We start from the raw sequence: 17,999 nt of genomic DNA, 5'->3' as shown, positions 1-17,999 counted from the left end.
TCACGAACCAACACATATTAATATAATACAAAGGCTTAACTATTTATTTGGTATTTACTTTGGTCGAAAAGTTTCTTGGTTCATATAACTTTTTATTTCAATTGGATCTCAATTCTTATCAAATTATCTCAACGAGATCTTTTTTAATAAAACAACTTTGTTCCTCTTTTAATTACGATCAAATATTATATTAATATTTATTAATAAATGTTATTAGTTAATTTTAATCTTATAGAAAAAATGGATTAATAATATATTGAAAAAATGGATTAATAATATATTAGTTTTAAATATTTATTCTTATGCACATTTATATTTAATTAGTTTTAATTTTATAAAAAAGTATAAATTAACAAAATATGAATTAATAATATACAATAATATGAATTTGTTTTCTAAAGAAAAAGTTACACTAGTTTTAACTGACATTTTTATTATATTAAAATGTCATTTTCTATATAATGTATAGTAGTATGATAGGTATTATGGTGGTTCATCTTAAGCTATCATATTAAATTTTTTGACCACAAAATTTATAATATTTTTGAAAACATAATACATATAAATAATGACAGTTAAAAGTAATGTAATGTAGCAAAATGATTGTCGCAATTTATATAATTTTTGGTAGTGACAATGGTAAGGCCTTTATCCATTTTTCTTACAAGTTTCACATAAAGCTCAATTTTGTCAATTTACTAGTATAAAATAAACAAGAGGAGATACTTGGAAAACTTAGAGAGGGAGATGGTGTTGAAAGGTGGTGGTGGAGAAGAGAAGAAAAAGTGGTGGAAAATGGAGGATGTTAGGGAAGGTGGAGGGAGAAGAAAAAAAAAATCAAAATTTGACACGTATTTACTTTCTAAACGGTGTTAACATCTATCTAATATAAATGATCATATGGAGCTTCTTTTAAAAAATAAAATTGAGAACTTAATTGAGAACAAAATTGATGCACATGTGCGATACAAGTATTAGATACGACACGGATCTGGTATAATAATTCGTCTTATTTTAAAAAATATAGGATACCACATATTTTTCCTACAATAATTATTTATATTAAATATGTTATTATAATTTATTTTAAACCATTCTATAATTAACAAATTATTAATAATTATTATCTAAATTATTGTATGCTAAATATATTAAACTAAAAATATACTTTTTTTAAAAAGTATATGAGTAACAATATTTTAAACTATTGTCGTGTGGTATAATAGTTAAGTTATTGTGTTTTTTGAATTCTGTAATACATATAAATATTTAGTTTTATAGTTTAAAAATTTCAAACTATTGTAATATTGTATTAGTTGTTAACAACTTGGTATTAATATTTTAAAATTTAACTTGTATCTTGAAATTATTTTTATTTATTACAATCATTATTTGTAAATTTAATTTAAAGAAAAACTGAATGATAATTAATAAATTAAATAATATTTTTATGCTGGTAATTAATATTAAAGAAAGAAAGATTAAAAGCGATAAAATAATTTTTTTTAATAAATTAAAGAAAATTTGATAATTAAATCTATGTTTACATGTTGTTAATATAAAGATAGTAATAATGTAAAAAAAACATGTGAACAAGTGATACAAGAATTTTATGAAATTAGCAAATTTGAATTTGAAGCCATTGAAACAATTTTTAGATACACGGATAAGGTGCATGTGTATGTGCATCAGATTGAACCAACTTCATACATATGAGAAGAAAAATAATAATCAAGCCTACAAAATATGGAAAATTATTTTTTGACAATTATTTTATGACAAATTTGATAAAGTTTTTATAAATAGAATTAAATAATTTTTTTTATTTTTTAATCAAAATAAAGTAATAAAATAGTATCTTCTTTTATCTAAAGAGTTGTCAATTTTGTGTGTGTCAAACTATCATTTTTCATAAAATAATGGGTTATATATCGACAGATAATTTTGAGGAAGTCAAAATAATATATTTAAAGTTTATAATATTTAATTATTATCACTAACATAATAAAAATGAATACATGATTTAGTATAATTATAATTATAATAGAAATCACACATATACAAATAATTATTCTTTTTTTCAAATTTATTGATTCATTAATAATTGAATAAGAACTAAAATTTTTAACTATTTCTTTTTACAATATGCATACTAACACATTCCAAATAATTAACATGAAATTCCCCACGTTCGTATAATCAAACGATATGATTATTTGTATCATGCTTTGGAATAAGTATAGAAGTTGAATTTGTCTTGTTTTTATTGTTAAAATCGCTTATAGTTTATCACTTTTAAAAATAAATTTATTATTTTATTCTTCATCAATATATCTTTTTTTTTTAAGTTTAAGATTAAAACAATAATTTATCATAATTTAATAATAAAAAAAAGAATTTAAGAGCTACTAAAAGAGAAATATATGATAATCAAGTTCTAATTAAAAGACAGTTATGAAAAAACACATAATACAATACTTGTTGTCTCATATCCATCAAAAATGAATATAACAAACTCATGAGATAAGAAAATAATGATAACTACTAAGAAAATATACTGGTATCAAGTAAGACAAGAGTTATCTTTTTCTTAAAAAATTAAAGAAAACAAAGTATAAATGAAAACAAAAATAATGAAGTTATATCCAACTTATTTTTTTGAAACAAAAACAAAACATACATGAGAGTGTGAGATAAATATAATTTATGAAAAACTCAAAAATAAAATGAGAAACAAAATAAAAATATCTTAATAAATATTTTTATTTTTCATCACATTTAATTTTATGTTTTATTATTTATTTACATTAAATATTAGATTCCATAAAATAAATAAAAATATATCTAATTTAACTTCTATCAATTTTCAATATATGTTGTATGTAATTAAAAAATAAATAAAATAGAAAATATCTTTTATATATATATATATATATATATATATATATATAATATAATATAAAAAAATAAAAAATTTGGGAGAGTGGTAGCCACCCGTCCCAAGAAACTCCGTGGCTGGATGTATGATTTAATATACATTAGAATATAGGTTGATAATGTATGATTTATGTGTATACTTAAATATGTCAAATTTTGTCTGGGTGATTTTTTATTTTTTTTAGAAAGGTAGTAAATAAGAAGGTGTGAAAAAAATGTTTATTCATAAAAGGAAAGAAATTAATTAATTTTTTAATTTTATATCAAAGAAAAAAATTAAAATGGGAAAATTCTTTCATTTTATTTTAAAAAAATGATGACAAAAACAAATAGAAAATGCAAAAAAGACAGTCCAACTCATTTTTTTAATATTCGTCGCACCCTAGAGTTACTCATGCAACCTCCACACTTTTTATTTCAATTATAATTAAATCTCATATTTTACGTATACATAGATTTTTTTTTTCTCACTGTTTAAGTATTGGACCTTTATTTTATCTTTTTAAACCACTTGTTTTAGGCTTTTCATACGCTATCACACTTACTTTTTGCCGCACAACTTTTTCACACATACACTATTTTTTCTAAAGAATAATAAATATATTAAAAAGTAATAAAAATGTATAATTAATACTAAAATGAAAAATAGTTTTCTTTTCTTATTTTGTTGGGTCTAGTAGTTAGCGATGCGTAACACTCTTTACTAAATAATTTAAAAAGGTTTTTAAAGATTAAAGAAATCAAATCAACACTTCAACAAATAGTTTTTAAGAATTGTGTGATCGTGATTGTCATTGAAATACATACATAAGAATGAAGTCGATCATTGTTAGGTTCACAAAAAGAAATTTCAAATTATTTTTTAAAATTACATAAATCTTAATTTTTCATTTTTAATAGAAATACATATAAGTGATGTTAATCCTTGTTAGACTTTTTTTAAAAAAAAAAATTTTGTTCATTGTGCACTATTCTCTTTTTTTTTTTAGAGAAATATAAATATTTTGAAAAAAATTATATTTCTTTTTTTTTCATATTCAATTAAAGATTTCATCTTTGGACAAAAGTTGTAGGGTACCAATGCATCAAGAAAATTAGATATATTGGTTTAACTAATAATCCAAATTTTAAACTAATTTTTGTTCTACCAAACTATATTTAACTGAACTCCACTAAACTATTTTTTGTTCAACTATTTTTTCTATCATTTTTCCTTTCCTACCTATAATTAATACAAATAATTTTATAACAAAAGGAAAGGAAATATGAAATGAATATTAAAAAGAAAAAAAGGCATATAGGTGTAATAAATTCTTTAATGAAAATACTATTCATACTAAAAGTTTTTTTACAAAAGCATATCATATCTACCAATCAATCTAAAAGTTGCGCGGATTCACGATTTAACTTACATATAATATAACGCGATTGAAAAGAAGAAAATAAAAAATTATAATTCAGTGAGTAATTACTTAATTGAAGTTCTTCGATTTTTATTATATATTATTCAAATTTTAAGGTTAAATTAATTTATTTGTCTTTGTATTTGTCAAGTAATGTCAAATTGGTCCTTTATTTTTATTTTTTCAATTTGATTCTTATTTTTTAAAAATGATTCAATTTAATCTTGGTCGTTAGTTTGACAAAACGATATTAAAGTTAACGACACGTGTCAATTTGTGATTTTTTATTTTTTTATTTTTCACACATGTCACTTAAAAATTGTACAATATGTCAAAATGATTTAATTTGATTCTTATATTTATTTTCAGTTTTAATTTAGTTTCAATTTTTATAAAAATTGAACAATATTGTCCCTTTTTAAATTAACACTCAATTTACATTTCTAAAGTTATTTCTATAAATATTTAATAAAAATGTCAATTTTTGTAAGAATATCATCATAAGATTTATACAAAAAAAAAATTGAATATCAATTTAAGAATGGACAATATTGTTTCATTTTTACCTAAATTGAGACTAGATTGAAACAAAAAACAAATATAAGAACCAAATTGAATTATTCTGATACGTGACACAACTGCAAGTGACATGTGGAAAAAACAAAAAGAAATTAAAAGAAACACAAATTGACACATGACGTTGACTTTGACATTGTTTAATCAAAATTAACAGTAAGAATCAAATTGAATCATTTTTAAAAATACAAAATCCAAATTAAGAAAAAAAATTGAAAGAAATAGAATTACCAAAAAATAATTTGATTTTTTTAAATATAATATAGTGCCGTTAATTTAGATTAATTTTGCTCACCCCAATCTTAAGTAATGTTCTTGAATTTCGTGCGATTTTATTATTCACATAACTATGTAACATGTTAATATACATTTCTGTTAGTGTGAGTTAACAGTTTTATAACCAAATCAACCACTGGACACTAAAAAGTACAAAAAAAACTCCAAAAATAAACTAAAAGTTAAATTCTGAAATAGTTGATTAAAGAAAAAAATATTTAGCCCACTAAAATATTAATGCATATAACTTTGTTTTAAAGTATCATCACGTGAAAACTATATGGTTTTGATTTCATAGTTTGTCTTACGTATGTACTTCACATGTCGTATAAGTTAAAAGGAGGATTTGAAGTTCGGAAACTTTTAATGTTTTTTTAACATTGTAAAGCTTACAATTTGTACAATCATTTTTGTTTTTTGGTTTATTTATTTTCTATAAACAGAGATTTGTGGCGTAGAAGCATAGATTGATGTGTTGTGTTTGGTGCAGGTGCAGTTAACAACGAAATTAGTAAAATAAAAAAATTATTCAAATCATGTGCATGTGAGATATGAACAAGAATATAGAAGATGACAGAAAATGATGATAAGGGGACATGCATATACACTATGTAAGTATTTTTTTTTTCTTGCAAAAACTTTGATTTCATAGAAGTGTGAAATCAAAGGAAGTATAATTTAAAAAATATTGTTAGAATTAATCTTGAACTAAAAGTATTAAATGTGATAAAACACATTAGTTTTGTATTTAGATATTTTAGATTAGATTCATTGATATTTGTTCTTTTATGAGTATTACATGACTCAATTTTCTTAAATAATAAAAATGTAATTATAAGAAAATATTAGGATTAAATATATTTTTGGTCCCTTAACTTTCAGTATATTTTTTATTTAGTCCATTTTGAACCTTTGAACCAATTTAGTCTTTCATCTTTTGAAATACGTAGATTTACTCCTTTTAATTAAATTTTGTTAAGTTTATTTGACATTTCAAGCGCGTTTCTTAATAGTATTTGATTTAACATTAAAGCAAAAATGTGTCAAATAATATAAACAACTCAAATACAATCTTAGAATGCTTACAAAACATAAAATAAACCTAACGAAATTTGATTAAAATGACTAAATTCACGTATTTCGATATATAAATGACTAAATTGGTCAAAAATTTTGAAATGAACTAATTTCAAAATTCATTGAAAGTTAAGAAATCAAAAATATATTTAACCCAAAATATTATAATAGAACTGACCAGTCAGATTTTGCAATAAAATTTTAATAATTAATGTTTATATCTATGACATGATTATAAAGAAATTATGTTTTTGGGTTTAAGATAATAATTAATAGTTAATTTATAAAATTAACTAAATAATGGCATGTCTCAAATAGTGAAATTTAAATAATATTTTAAAAGCCTCAAATAGTCTTCAGCCGATCCTAAGATTAGTGGTGTAGAAATTAAGATTAAGTGCTTTTGATTTTGACATTAATTGGTTGTTGTTTTTTTTTATTGTTAGAATCTTCTGCTTTTGGAATTTGACTTGTACCAGACAAACTTCCAGATTTTGTTCATATCAGAAGGGTATAGAGGTTGATTAGAAGTTAATTTGTCTCTTAAACAAGAAATTACAAAACTAATATAATACATCACAATCATTGTAACACGTATTCTTACTTTTGATTTATAAAGTCTTGGATATTGATTACTATCATTAATAAATTTTAATTATTTTTCTTAAATTAATGATGTGAGATTTTGAGCACTGTCATCTAGTCTTAGGGATGGGATTTTAATTTAAAAAACCAGGATTTATATGACTTTTATCTCTTAATCTTAATTAGAGATTTGTTTTATTATATCTAAATGTTTGACATATATAAATTGGTTTTTTCTCTTAAACAGATGAAAAATGATTTTGACAGAAAAAAAAAAAAAACAGAACAAACATATATGAATACATGAAACATATCTATTAGTTATAAACGCCCAATTTATAAAAAAAAAAATTACTAAAGTAACAAAGTTTAATTCAACTTATTTTAATAAATACAATAAAAAGTCACATAAAAAAATATTTGTAATATTCACTTTTAAATAGTTGGAAGGTTCAAAATTATAATTTATTCGTATTTCAACAATATAAATATATAAATGTTTGACATCATCACAAAATTTAAGATAATCAATTTATGGTTTTTTTATATATATAATGTCTAACTTTTTCATTTTTATTTCAATATGAATTTAGATTCAAATTTGAATTATTATTATTATAAATACATACAAAATTAGGATTAATTATTAAATTTAATAAGAATGATTATCATAATGATGTTAATAAAATGGGATGATAAGATTAAGTTAAATGAAAATTTAAATTTAAAAAATGTGCAATTTGGAACCTATTAATTTAAAGATGAAATGAGACGCCATTTCACCACCATTTGAAGCATGACAATGATATAAATATATCTTAAACCTTTCACATTAAATAATTTGCATATACATATATGTGATATAACTTCAAAGCCAAGTAAGAACCCAAATCCTCATAAGAAGTAAGTCATGAATTTGAAACTCACATGTCCAAGTCATTGCCAATGAACCAATAGCTATCACGCTACATTGAGTGAATCAAAGGTACTTTAAGTTAAGAATTTTATTAAAAAAGATATAATTTATTTAAGAAACTGGTATTTCATAACTTATTTTGTAGTCTTGAAGATACTTATCATAATCGTATATTTCATTATTAGAATACAAAAAATTATACTTTGATTTTCATTTTTTATTTTCATCATTTATTTTTTGATGTAGCTTAGTGTGTTGTATCATTGATTCTTTAAAAAAAAATAGTGGTACATTAATCAATGATCCACACTAACTCACATGAAAATTAATGATGTGTGTCAAAAACTAGGAGTTATAGTATCATTATACTTAGAATAATATGACTCAAAGCATTTGGACTACTTTAATTTATACCATGAGATGAACTCCAAATGACTTAATTAATTATCTTATAATTCATTAAAGAATGTGTTTTTTAGTATCATTAATATAAAACATATGATTTAATACTTTTCTTTTTCTTTTTTCACCCTTTTTCATTAAAAAAAATGGAAATTCATCAAACGTAAATAGTTAAACACTTAAACCCCCTATTTCACTACTTTATTTGTCAAATCAATTATTCAATATATGTACTACAATTTCCTACTCAGTGTACCTTATAAAATCAAAAGTCTATTCTTCTTACATGGCTAAGTATTTTAATTTACAAGACTTATGCTTAAATTATTTTATCTATTTTTAGTTTAAATATCTTACATTAAACACTGTATATCGTTTATATTATGTATATAAAGTATTTTTTTTTGCTATTAATTTGATAAAAATCATATTCAGAAATTCACAAATTAATTCAGCTTGAATTTTTAATTTATAACACTTTAATGTCAATTAATGTAACCCTGGTCACTGGTAAAAAAGCCTAAACATATGGCACTGATTTGATGTCGAAGAATAGCTTCTGATAACATGGATGATGGCGTGATAACTCTTTGTGATTAAAAATTGATTTCTATTTCTCTAGATGATTTATTCTAATATTTTCTGCAAAGTTATGCTTGACTTTGACTTTTAAATTTTCATTTAAATATTCTTTCGTGGGAAATTAATTTTACCAAGTTAAAAAGTCATTTATTAGTGTGTGAACTTGCTATTTTGAAACTTGAAAGTATTGGGAGGTCTGCATCAGATCTAGTAACATCAATTAAGAAAGTTAGTTAATATCATTCAATTACACTAATTCATATAAAAAAAAAATCCAATCTACATCAAACTCAAATTTATCTACTACACTTCAAAGTATTATTAGTTTAAAAACTTTAGTTTCAATATAATTATTTTTTGTTATTATAATTTATCATTATTTAAGAATTTTTTTAGTTATATTTGTATTTCCAAAAATTAAAACAAAATTTCGTGAAATTATGTATAGAAATTACGAAGATAGAATAAATATAAAAAAGATGAGTATTTGACAAGTTTAGCCAGATAAATGCAACCAATTTAGTAATCAGAAACTTCTCGAACTATATAAAGTTGTTTCAATGTCAATCCTTGAAAGTAGCATTATTAAACGTTAATCACATTCTGTTTATGAGTTAAACACTTGGCACAGTTTTCAAATCATCAAGCATATCCTTGACTTTGTGTCTCTGTTCATAGAACATAGAACATCATTAAGAATATAAATGTTTCATGTGACTAACCAAAATTCCAAATGTATACTCAAAACATATATAACCGAAGTAGTTTTGAAGTAATTTAGTATGCACGCATTGTGTCACACAAAATTCTAACTTTAGGTTATAATTAATGTTGCCAAATTCTACTTTAGGTTATAGTTAATGTTGGCTTAAACCCTAAATAATCATAAATTTGCAGTGTTTGTTTACACCATTTTCTTAAGATTTGTGTAGAGAATAGAGAAGAGAGAAGAGAAAGTGGATAAGAGAGTAACATCAATCAATTAATTTTGAATGACACAAGCAAAGACAGAGATGTGAATAGAAGAAAAAAAGTGTATGGAAAACTTTTTTAGCATGTGATTATGTTTATCATATATAAATTTTATGTCCAATTTGAAGACAAAATTAACCATGCATCATACTTCATTTTATTCATGATTCATAATGAGCGTATTTTTTTTTACTTTTTATTAAAACAAAAACTAATAATTTTAAATAATAAAAAATTAAATAAACTTATTTTTTTCAACCCAATACTTATTTATCACATCATTAGATTTCACTATAAATTTTGATATCTCTAATTTTTTTTTATTATTTGTCATTACATGAAATACTATTAAAATAAAAAATAATAATTACTAAATATAAGAATTACACCATTTTTTTAATAAAATACACTTTATAAAACATAATATAAAAAAAAATCTAAATAAATATATAAAATATAGATATAAAACATTACGAACAAAAATTAAACTAACTAATTTTTCCTTACAAAAAATATGGTAAATTTATTTATTATATCATTCACTTAATTTATTATTATTATTTATTTTCTCTTTACCTACCCAAACGAAACGTAACATATTTGAGATTAAGAAGAAAAAATAAATAAATGAAATAATATATCTAATTGTGTTGAAACACGAGCTCACATGCGCCGTCACTTTCACAGACTTCACTTTGCCGTTTTGGTTGCCGCCTTCTATGGCTTCACTAAACACCAATTTCGTGCGTAATTTCTTCCAAATTTATGTCTTTCATTTTCTTTAAATATTGTGAAATATGTATATTATTTAAATAAGAGACAAGTAAATATAATCATATGACTGAATCTAACATATATTTTTTATATTTAATTAAACATATTATATATTTCAAACGAATTAATTTAATATTTAAATGTTATATATCTCTTAAATATTATGATATATATTGAAATTGACTATGGCTAAATGTTGTAATGTTATATTCATAAATACAACATTTATATTGAATGAAACAATTAGAAACATAAGTTGGATATAGATTATACAAATAAGTAACTAAAATTGAGATTAAATTACACGTTTAATAATTAGTTTGGAGTCTATTTATATACATATATTGATATCTAGCAACCCATAAGATATTTAGAATGCAAAAAGTGAAGCTCGTTTTTTATCATTTGATGTAATTAGAAACTTTATTCACATTAAAATAAATTACATGTACCATTTCTATTTTAAAATCACAATAAAAAGATATCATAATTTGAACTAAAAAACCATGCAAATTACGAATGAAAACAAAAATGAAGCATCCATGATAATGATCACACATTAAATATCACAATTCACCTAAAGTATCATGATTAATTATAATTTGATACCCTCCTCCATTTTTTTTAAAACTTTATGAATCATAAACATGTTTCAACCACGAAAAATGAATTATATTATAATATCTAGGATTTAGATGGAAAAAACGAATACAAAAACAATTGCATGTTTATCCCATTGTACACGTTTAATAAAATTAAAGATACCACATTTAAAAAAAAAATCATCATATCCCATTCTATTTTATTTTATTGGAATGTGATTTGGCTTTGTTGTTGTTCATGAAAAACATTTTATAGCGATATTGTCGCATGAAATGTTGTTTAATAATTGAAGAACCCTAAATGACCTAATCACAAGAGTGCAAATCTTTGACCTAAACCACATATCATCATTGCAAGGTTCCTTGCCATTTAACCAACCACAAATTGAAAAAATGAATCATAATTTCAACAAGAAATAATAAACACTATATATACTAATAAAAATTTCATATTTTCTGTCAATTTTATTTTGAAAATTTTTTCGTAGGAAATACTTATAAATTTTGTTGTAAAAAGAAATTGCTACCAATTTTCTTCCAAAATATTTTGTATAAAATCTTTTTGCAAATAATTTTGTAAAAAATACTTGCAAATTTTATAATTTTGTAGGAAATGATTACCCATGAAAGAATTAAATTTTTTAGAAAAAATGGCAGAAAAAAGTTTTTTCTTACAAATTTTTTAACATATTTATAAGAAAAATTTCATGTAATATGAAAATTTCTAGTAGTGATATAAGATAAGAACAAATTTGTATTAATTATTGTCAACTAAATTAACTAAAATAAGAGAAAGCTAATTCATTGCTTGAAATCCAGGGTTGGTAACAATTAATTTATTATTATTATTATTTTGCATAAAACTAATTATTTAGTTTTTTCTTCATACCCCAAAGGTGTGAATGTACTTGAAAGCAAAAACAAAATAAAAGAAGATTTAAATATGTTTTTTTTTCTTTTTAAAATATTGTTGCATTTTGTTTCTGATCCTTAATAAACATCAAATAATTTTTCAAAAACAGAACAAAAAAATATGACTATTTTTAAAAAACTTGTAAGATGAGTCCGTGAGTGCAGCATTTGAAATATAAAAAGAAAAACATCATTGATTAAATTTCTCAAGTTTCGTCATACGTATGTCATAGGATTGAATTCATATTTTTTTGTATTCTATTTAAGATGTGCTATTTTTTAATTACAATAACAAGAATTAAGGATTTTATTTTTATTTTTTTGAAATTTGAGTCTTTGGTATGGCCCTCCACAACGTGCTACTAAGATTCAACCCTAATTGTTAGGGTTAAAATTCATCCATTTTCGAAGCTTTAAGTTCGTGAACCTCCACATATCGTGTTAATGGGTGTAATATATAACATGTACAATTAGGTCAAAAGTTTGATTCTGATAACTAACGACTTTAACGTGAATAGTGTAAATAAACCACACGAAATGCTTGAGTTTAATAATTATTTTTAATTTTATATTTCAAATATTAAATCACAAATATATATAATGAAATTTAATATATATATATATATATATATATATATAGAGAGAGAGAGAGAGAGAGAGAGAGAGAGAGAGAGAGAGATTCCACTAAATTACTAATAATTTATTACTTTTTCTTTATCTTAACTTTAGAATTAAAATTTTGAACAATTTCAATAAGAAAATTGTAATATATATGTAAATAAATTATAAATTTTGTCTTGTTAAATAATTTTATAAGATTAAATTAAATTTATAATCCATTTTCTAAGATAATATTAATTTATCAAAATTATTTCATAAAGATGATATCGTGTCTTTAAATAAAAAGTTTATTAAAATTTAATCTTAAAAAATATAATTGAAATCTACCCATCACTATATAACTTTTAATATAAAAAAATAAATAAAAAAATGGAAGAAAGATATAAATAATTTGTTAGCTTTCTTGTATGTATTTAATTTAATTACAACTAATAACTTTTTTAAATAAGATGAGGAGTTATTTGTATATCAATAATGATGCTATATTCACATAGACTTTTATAACGAGGAACAATCAAAATTTTGATTAAGAATTAAAAACAACGTTCGTAGAAAGAAAACATTTGTAAACCCGAATAATTTTTTGAAAAATAACAATGATAGTTTGATTACTAAATTTTGACAACTTTTTTTTGTAACATGAGGTGCCATCTTTTAAATAGTTTTGAAATATTAAGAATGAGAAAATAAAAAAATGAAAAACTATTTAAAAAATGACACCTAAGATTATAAGAAAAAGTTGTCAAAAATTTATCAGTCAAAAAATCATTTTCCTGAAAAAATATGAAATTTTATTACAAAAGAAAAAACTATTGCAATTAAATTCTAGTATTGTCCATAACCTGTGAACTGGTCACGATTTGATACTGTTTGTCTCGTGTGCAATGCAAGTGTCACAATTTTTTTCTCCCTATAAATAGAGCTTCAATTTCCCGCTATGCGAATTGCAGAAAATCTCTTATTCTCTTCAAACCATCTTCTTCTTCACCTTCTCACTCTGCATCTCTGTTTTCTCTTTCAAAAATGAAGAACATGAACACGAAAATGAATATGAATCCAAAGATCATCGCATTGATCATCGCAATTGCATTCTCTGTGTGGTCTTCAAGCTGCACTGCCACACGTGTCAGCCATTGGAGGAAACTCAAAGCAGCTTCTTCTACTTTTAATGTGTTGGACTATGGTGCCAAAGGTGATGGTCATGCAGATGATACAAAGGTGATTGATTTTTCAATTCAAACGAGTTGTTCATTGGTTTCCCAAATGAATTCATTTTCACCGTTGTTTTCCATTGTCAGAGATTGATAAAAACAAAGTTAAATATGATTTTGGTCCTTTAAATTCAAGTGAATTTTGAAATTAGTTTCATTTTGAAACTTTATACTAATTTAGTCATTTATCTTTAAAAATTTGTGAATTTAGTCATTTTTATCAAATTTTGTTAAACTTTTTTGACATTTTAAACGTATTTTATAATAATATTTGAGTTAACATTGAAATGAAAATGTGTCAATTGGTGTAAATAATTAAAATACTACCATGAAATGCGCTTGAAACGTTAAATAAACTTAATAAAAATTGGTTAAAAAGATTAAATTTACACATTTTAAAAATAAAAGACTAAATTGATCAAAATTTTTGAAGAAAAACTAATATCAAATTTGACTGAAACTTTAAAAACTAAAAACATATTTAATCCTAAAAATAATTTACCTTAAAAAGAAATAAATTTTAAGCTTAATTGAGCTTTAAAAACCATCTTTAAGGTAAAGTTTACGATTAACTTTTCCGTTTCTGAGTATTAAACTGGTACCATACAAAAATTTATGCAGGCCTTTGAAGGAGCATGGGAAGCTGCTTGTAAGGTGGAGGGTTCAACAATGGTGGTTCCATCTGGTTCTGTATTTTTGGTGAAACCAGTCTCTTTCTCTGGTCCTAACTGTGAGCCAAACATTGTTTTTCAGGTTAAGACATTATCCTTCTTCTTCTTCTTCCCATTTTTCTCTCTGATACAAGACAAACACCAATTTCTTTTTTAGGTTAAGAGTGTTGAAAGTGTATTTCTGAATCACCTTTTATGATTTATGAGACACAACTTATTATATATTTACTAATGGCAATTGGTTATAAAAACACTTGCAGTTAGATGGAAAAATCATTGCACCTACAAGCTCTGCAGCTTGGGGCTCTGGTACCCTGCAATGGCTTGAATTTTCAAAGCTTAAAAAGATCACAATAAGAGGTAAAGGTGTCATTGATGGCCAAGGTTCTGTTTGGTGGAATGACTCACCCACTTCCACACAAGTGAAGCTGGAAAGCAGTGGAAGACTTCCAAGCACAAAACCAACAGTAAGATTAATCTTCCATCATTAAAAAACTATCCTTTCTTTCTATCCAAATTATTAGTACAAGTTTAAGTGAGTTTAAGTCCTACATTGAATAGAAATTGTTCCAATCCCAAGTCCGATCATAAAATTATAGTCAATCACCATACATATAAGGTAGCGTCCGTGTTTTGGAGTGTATGCTTCATTATGATTTTGTCTTTAAGAGACGCCTTTATAGTCAATCACCATGCACATAATTGTCTGTATTTTTGAGCCCGTTACGATTTTGTCTTTAAGAGACGCCTTTATAATCAATTACCATGCATACAAGGTATTGTCTATTTTGAAGCGTGGTGCTCCGTCACAGCTTTGTCTTTAAGAGACATCTCAGAAGGTGAGAGGAGAAAGGGTATATAAACCGTCTTAAGTCTCCACTTTTAAGCAATACGAGACTATTAAACGTGATAAGAAAAAAATATTAAACATCTTACAAGAAAGGATATCTATAAACCTATAAATTTCTAATATAGATTGAAACTAAACATCTTAATATTGTATTTTCCTAATAAATTTCTCTTAAAAAACTAACATTGTCATGTGTTGTGTTAATTAGGCCCTGAGGTTCTATGGAAGTGATGGTGTAACAGTGACAGGAATAACAATTCAGAACAGCCAACAGACCCATCTGAAGTTTGATTCAAGCACAAACGTTCAAGTGTTTGATATAAAGGTTTCGTCACCTGGTGATAGCCCCAACACTGATGGAATTCATCTGCAGAACTCACAAAATGTGGTCATCTACAGCACCACACTTGCTTGTGGTAAGCATGCATCTATGGTTCTAAAATATAATAAAAAATCTCAAAAAACCATCATTTTCATCATACTTGTATCAACAGGTTTCAAACACTGATGTCACAAACAATGTTTCATCCCGTGATGAATGAAAGTTTTGATCCTAAAATGGGTCCATAGTCTCAACTTGTGTCAGTCACAATCCAATACTATAACTTCTAACTACCATTCTCTGAGACCAACAGCATATATAATATTACAAACACTATCTCTTCTCGTGAATGACAAAAAAGTAAACAATATAGTTTCCCAATTGTTCATGCTATTAGACCAGCAAAATCAAATAAAGGAAAATACTAATAATATAATAGGGATACACTAAAAATATGGTGTATGGTGTTATATTGTGCATAAATTTCTCCAAACGTTATATTGTGCATAAATTTCTCCAAACTTTGGAAAGAAAAAGTTTGAAGTGTGAAACATGGTGAAGAACTGGTTGATGAGTAAAATCTGTGATGTTAAACTGTGCAGGTGATGACTGCATATCGATTCAAACTGGTTGCTCAGACGTATATGTTCACAACGTGAATTGTGGACCTGGCCATGGAATCAGTATCGGAAGCCTTGGCAAAGAGAACACCAAAGCCTGTGTTAGAAACATCACTGTTCGAGATGTCACTATCCAGAACACCCTCACTGGTGTTAGAATCAAAACATGGCAGGTACTCATCACATATCCTCAACCTCTCTCTTCCTCGCGGGCTTGAAACCATCGTTAATTTCACGTTGATTAAAGATAAGATGAATGTACAGTATAACAAGTTTTATCTTACATTTGATTTTGTTAGAAGTCCCATACGGATTAGAAGATAAGATGAATGTACAGTATAACAAGTTTTATCTTACATTTGATTTTGTTAGAAGTCCCATACGGATTAGAAATAAGACAATTTCATAAGTGGGGTACAAACCTTACCTTACATGCCGGTTTAATGGGCTTGAGTTAGACTTAAAACTTACTTCTAACATGGTATCAGAGCTAGGTTAGAGTCTATCGTAGTGAACTTTCTTGAACATTCTGTTCCACCTATTATCGAACCGCTAATGAACTACCCATTAATTTCTAGTCCCACGCACCACGGTCCCTGTCAAGCCAAGTCCCACATCCTCTCATCATCATTTGGTCTCAAGTAAAACCAATTTAAAGTTTGATGGTCTCAAGTAAAACCAATTTAAAGTATATAAAAGTCAGTGCAAACCTCACTTTAAAAATCGAATTTCTTCGAACTCAATCGAGTAATTTTGAATGTGAAACCAAATATATGCATATTGATGGAAGGTTAACTGAAAATTGTTGATGTTTTTCCATTTACAGGGTGGCTCTGGATCGGTCCAAAACATCATGTTCTCAAACGTTCAAGTTTCTGGAGTTGAAACTCCAATCTCCATTGACCAATACTATTGTGATGGTGGGAAGTGCAGGAATGAATCATCAGCAGTGGCAGTGTCAGGGATACATTACATGAACATAAAAGGAACATACACAAAAGAGCCAATTTATTTTGCATGCAGTGATAGCTTACCATGCACTGGCATAACCCTAGACACCATTCAGCTACAATCATCTCAAAACCCTAACAATCTACCCTTTTGTTGGGAAGCATTTGGAGAATTGAAGACCAAAACAGTCCCTCCTGTTCAATGTCTTCAGAGAGGAAACCCTTCAAAATCAGGATTTGCTTCCAACATTGATTCTTGCTGATCATTTATGTTAATTAGGGTTACATAGATTCATATAATACATCATAGAAAGTTGTTGTTAGTGGTTGCTTTACCATGATATATATGTTAAAAGTAGTTCGTATTCTTGTATTATATGTAATTTGGGGTGAGGATTTAGAAGCCAAATATATATTTAGATTAAAAAGTTTATGATGTAGAAAAAAATGTGTTTAGCCATATATCAATTATATAATAAATTTTCACATCTATATTTGTTTTTTCTGATATTAAGAACTTATATTTGTTCCAAGTTGTGCATTATTGACTCATCTTAGTTTAGAATATTCTAAGCTTAAGATTATTTGTGAAGTTGATTTTATCAAGATAATTAAGATATCCTTGATTTAATCTCAACTTGAATAAGTTTCACATTATTATTTATTTGATATATATCTATTTTAAATTTAAGACAAAATGTGATTTTTTCCGTATCATTATTAGTATTAAATTTTTCATC

The 17,999-nt window shown here is 24.8% G+C and overlaps 1 protein-coding gene across 1 annotated transcript; it reads left to right on the top strand.

The window, feature by feature from the left end:
* Positions 1 to 13,587: 13,587 nt before the first annotated feature.
* LOC114181534 (Pectin lyase-like superfamily protein) lies at positions 13,588 to 17,751 on the top strand. Its single transcript, XM_028068009.2, has 6 exons — positions 13,588 to 13,853; positions 14,468 to 14,599; positions 14,778 to 14,984; positions 15,576 to 15,783; positions 16,292 to 16,482; positions 17,136 to 17,751. Exons 1-6 carry the CDS (start codon positions 13,659 to 13,661, stop codon positions 17,520 to 17,522), a joined length of 1,320 nt encoding a protein of 439 aa, XP_027923810.2. The 5' UTR covers positions 13,588 to 13,658; the 3' UTR covers positions 17,523 to 17,751.
* The last annotated feature ends 248 nt before the right edge of the window (positions 17,752 to 17,999 follow it).

Source organism: Vigna unguiculata, chromosome 4, assembly GCF_037176805.1.
Source record: "Vigna unguiculata cultivar grain cowpea cultivar isolate G323 ecotype 2 chromosome 4, ASM3717680v1, whole genome shotgun sequence".
NCBI lineage: Eukaryota > Viridiplantae > Streptophyta > Magnoliopsida > Fabales > Fabaceae > Vigna > Vigna unguiculata.
This window is presented reverse-complemented; position numbering and strand designations above follow the sequence as displayed.

Bases quoted from the DNA above. Each gene is read 5' to 3' on its own strand.
- LOC114181534 (XM_028068009.2), top strand. From the start codon at position 13,659: ATGAAGAACATGAACACGAAAATGAATATGAATCCAAAGATCATCGCA. The intron at 14,600-14,777 runs GTTAAGACATTA...AAACACTTGCAG, and splicing joins AGCCAAACATTGTTTTTCAG to TTAGATGGAAAAATCATTGC. The intron at 16,483-17,135 runs GTACTCATCACA...TTCCATTTACAG, and splicing joins TTAGAATCAAAACATGGCAG to GGTGGCTCTGGATCGGTCCA.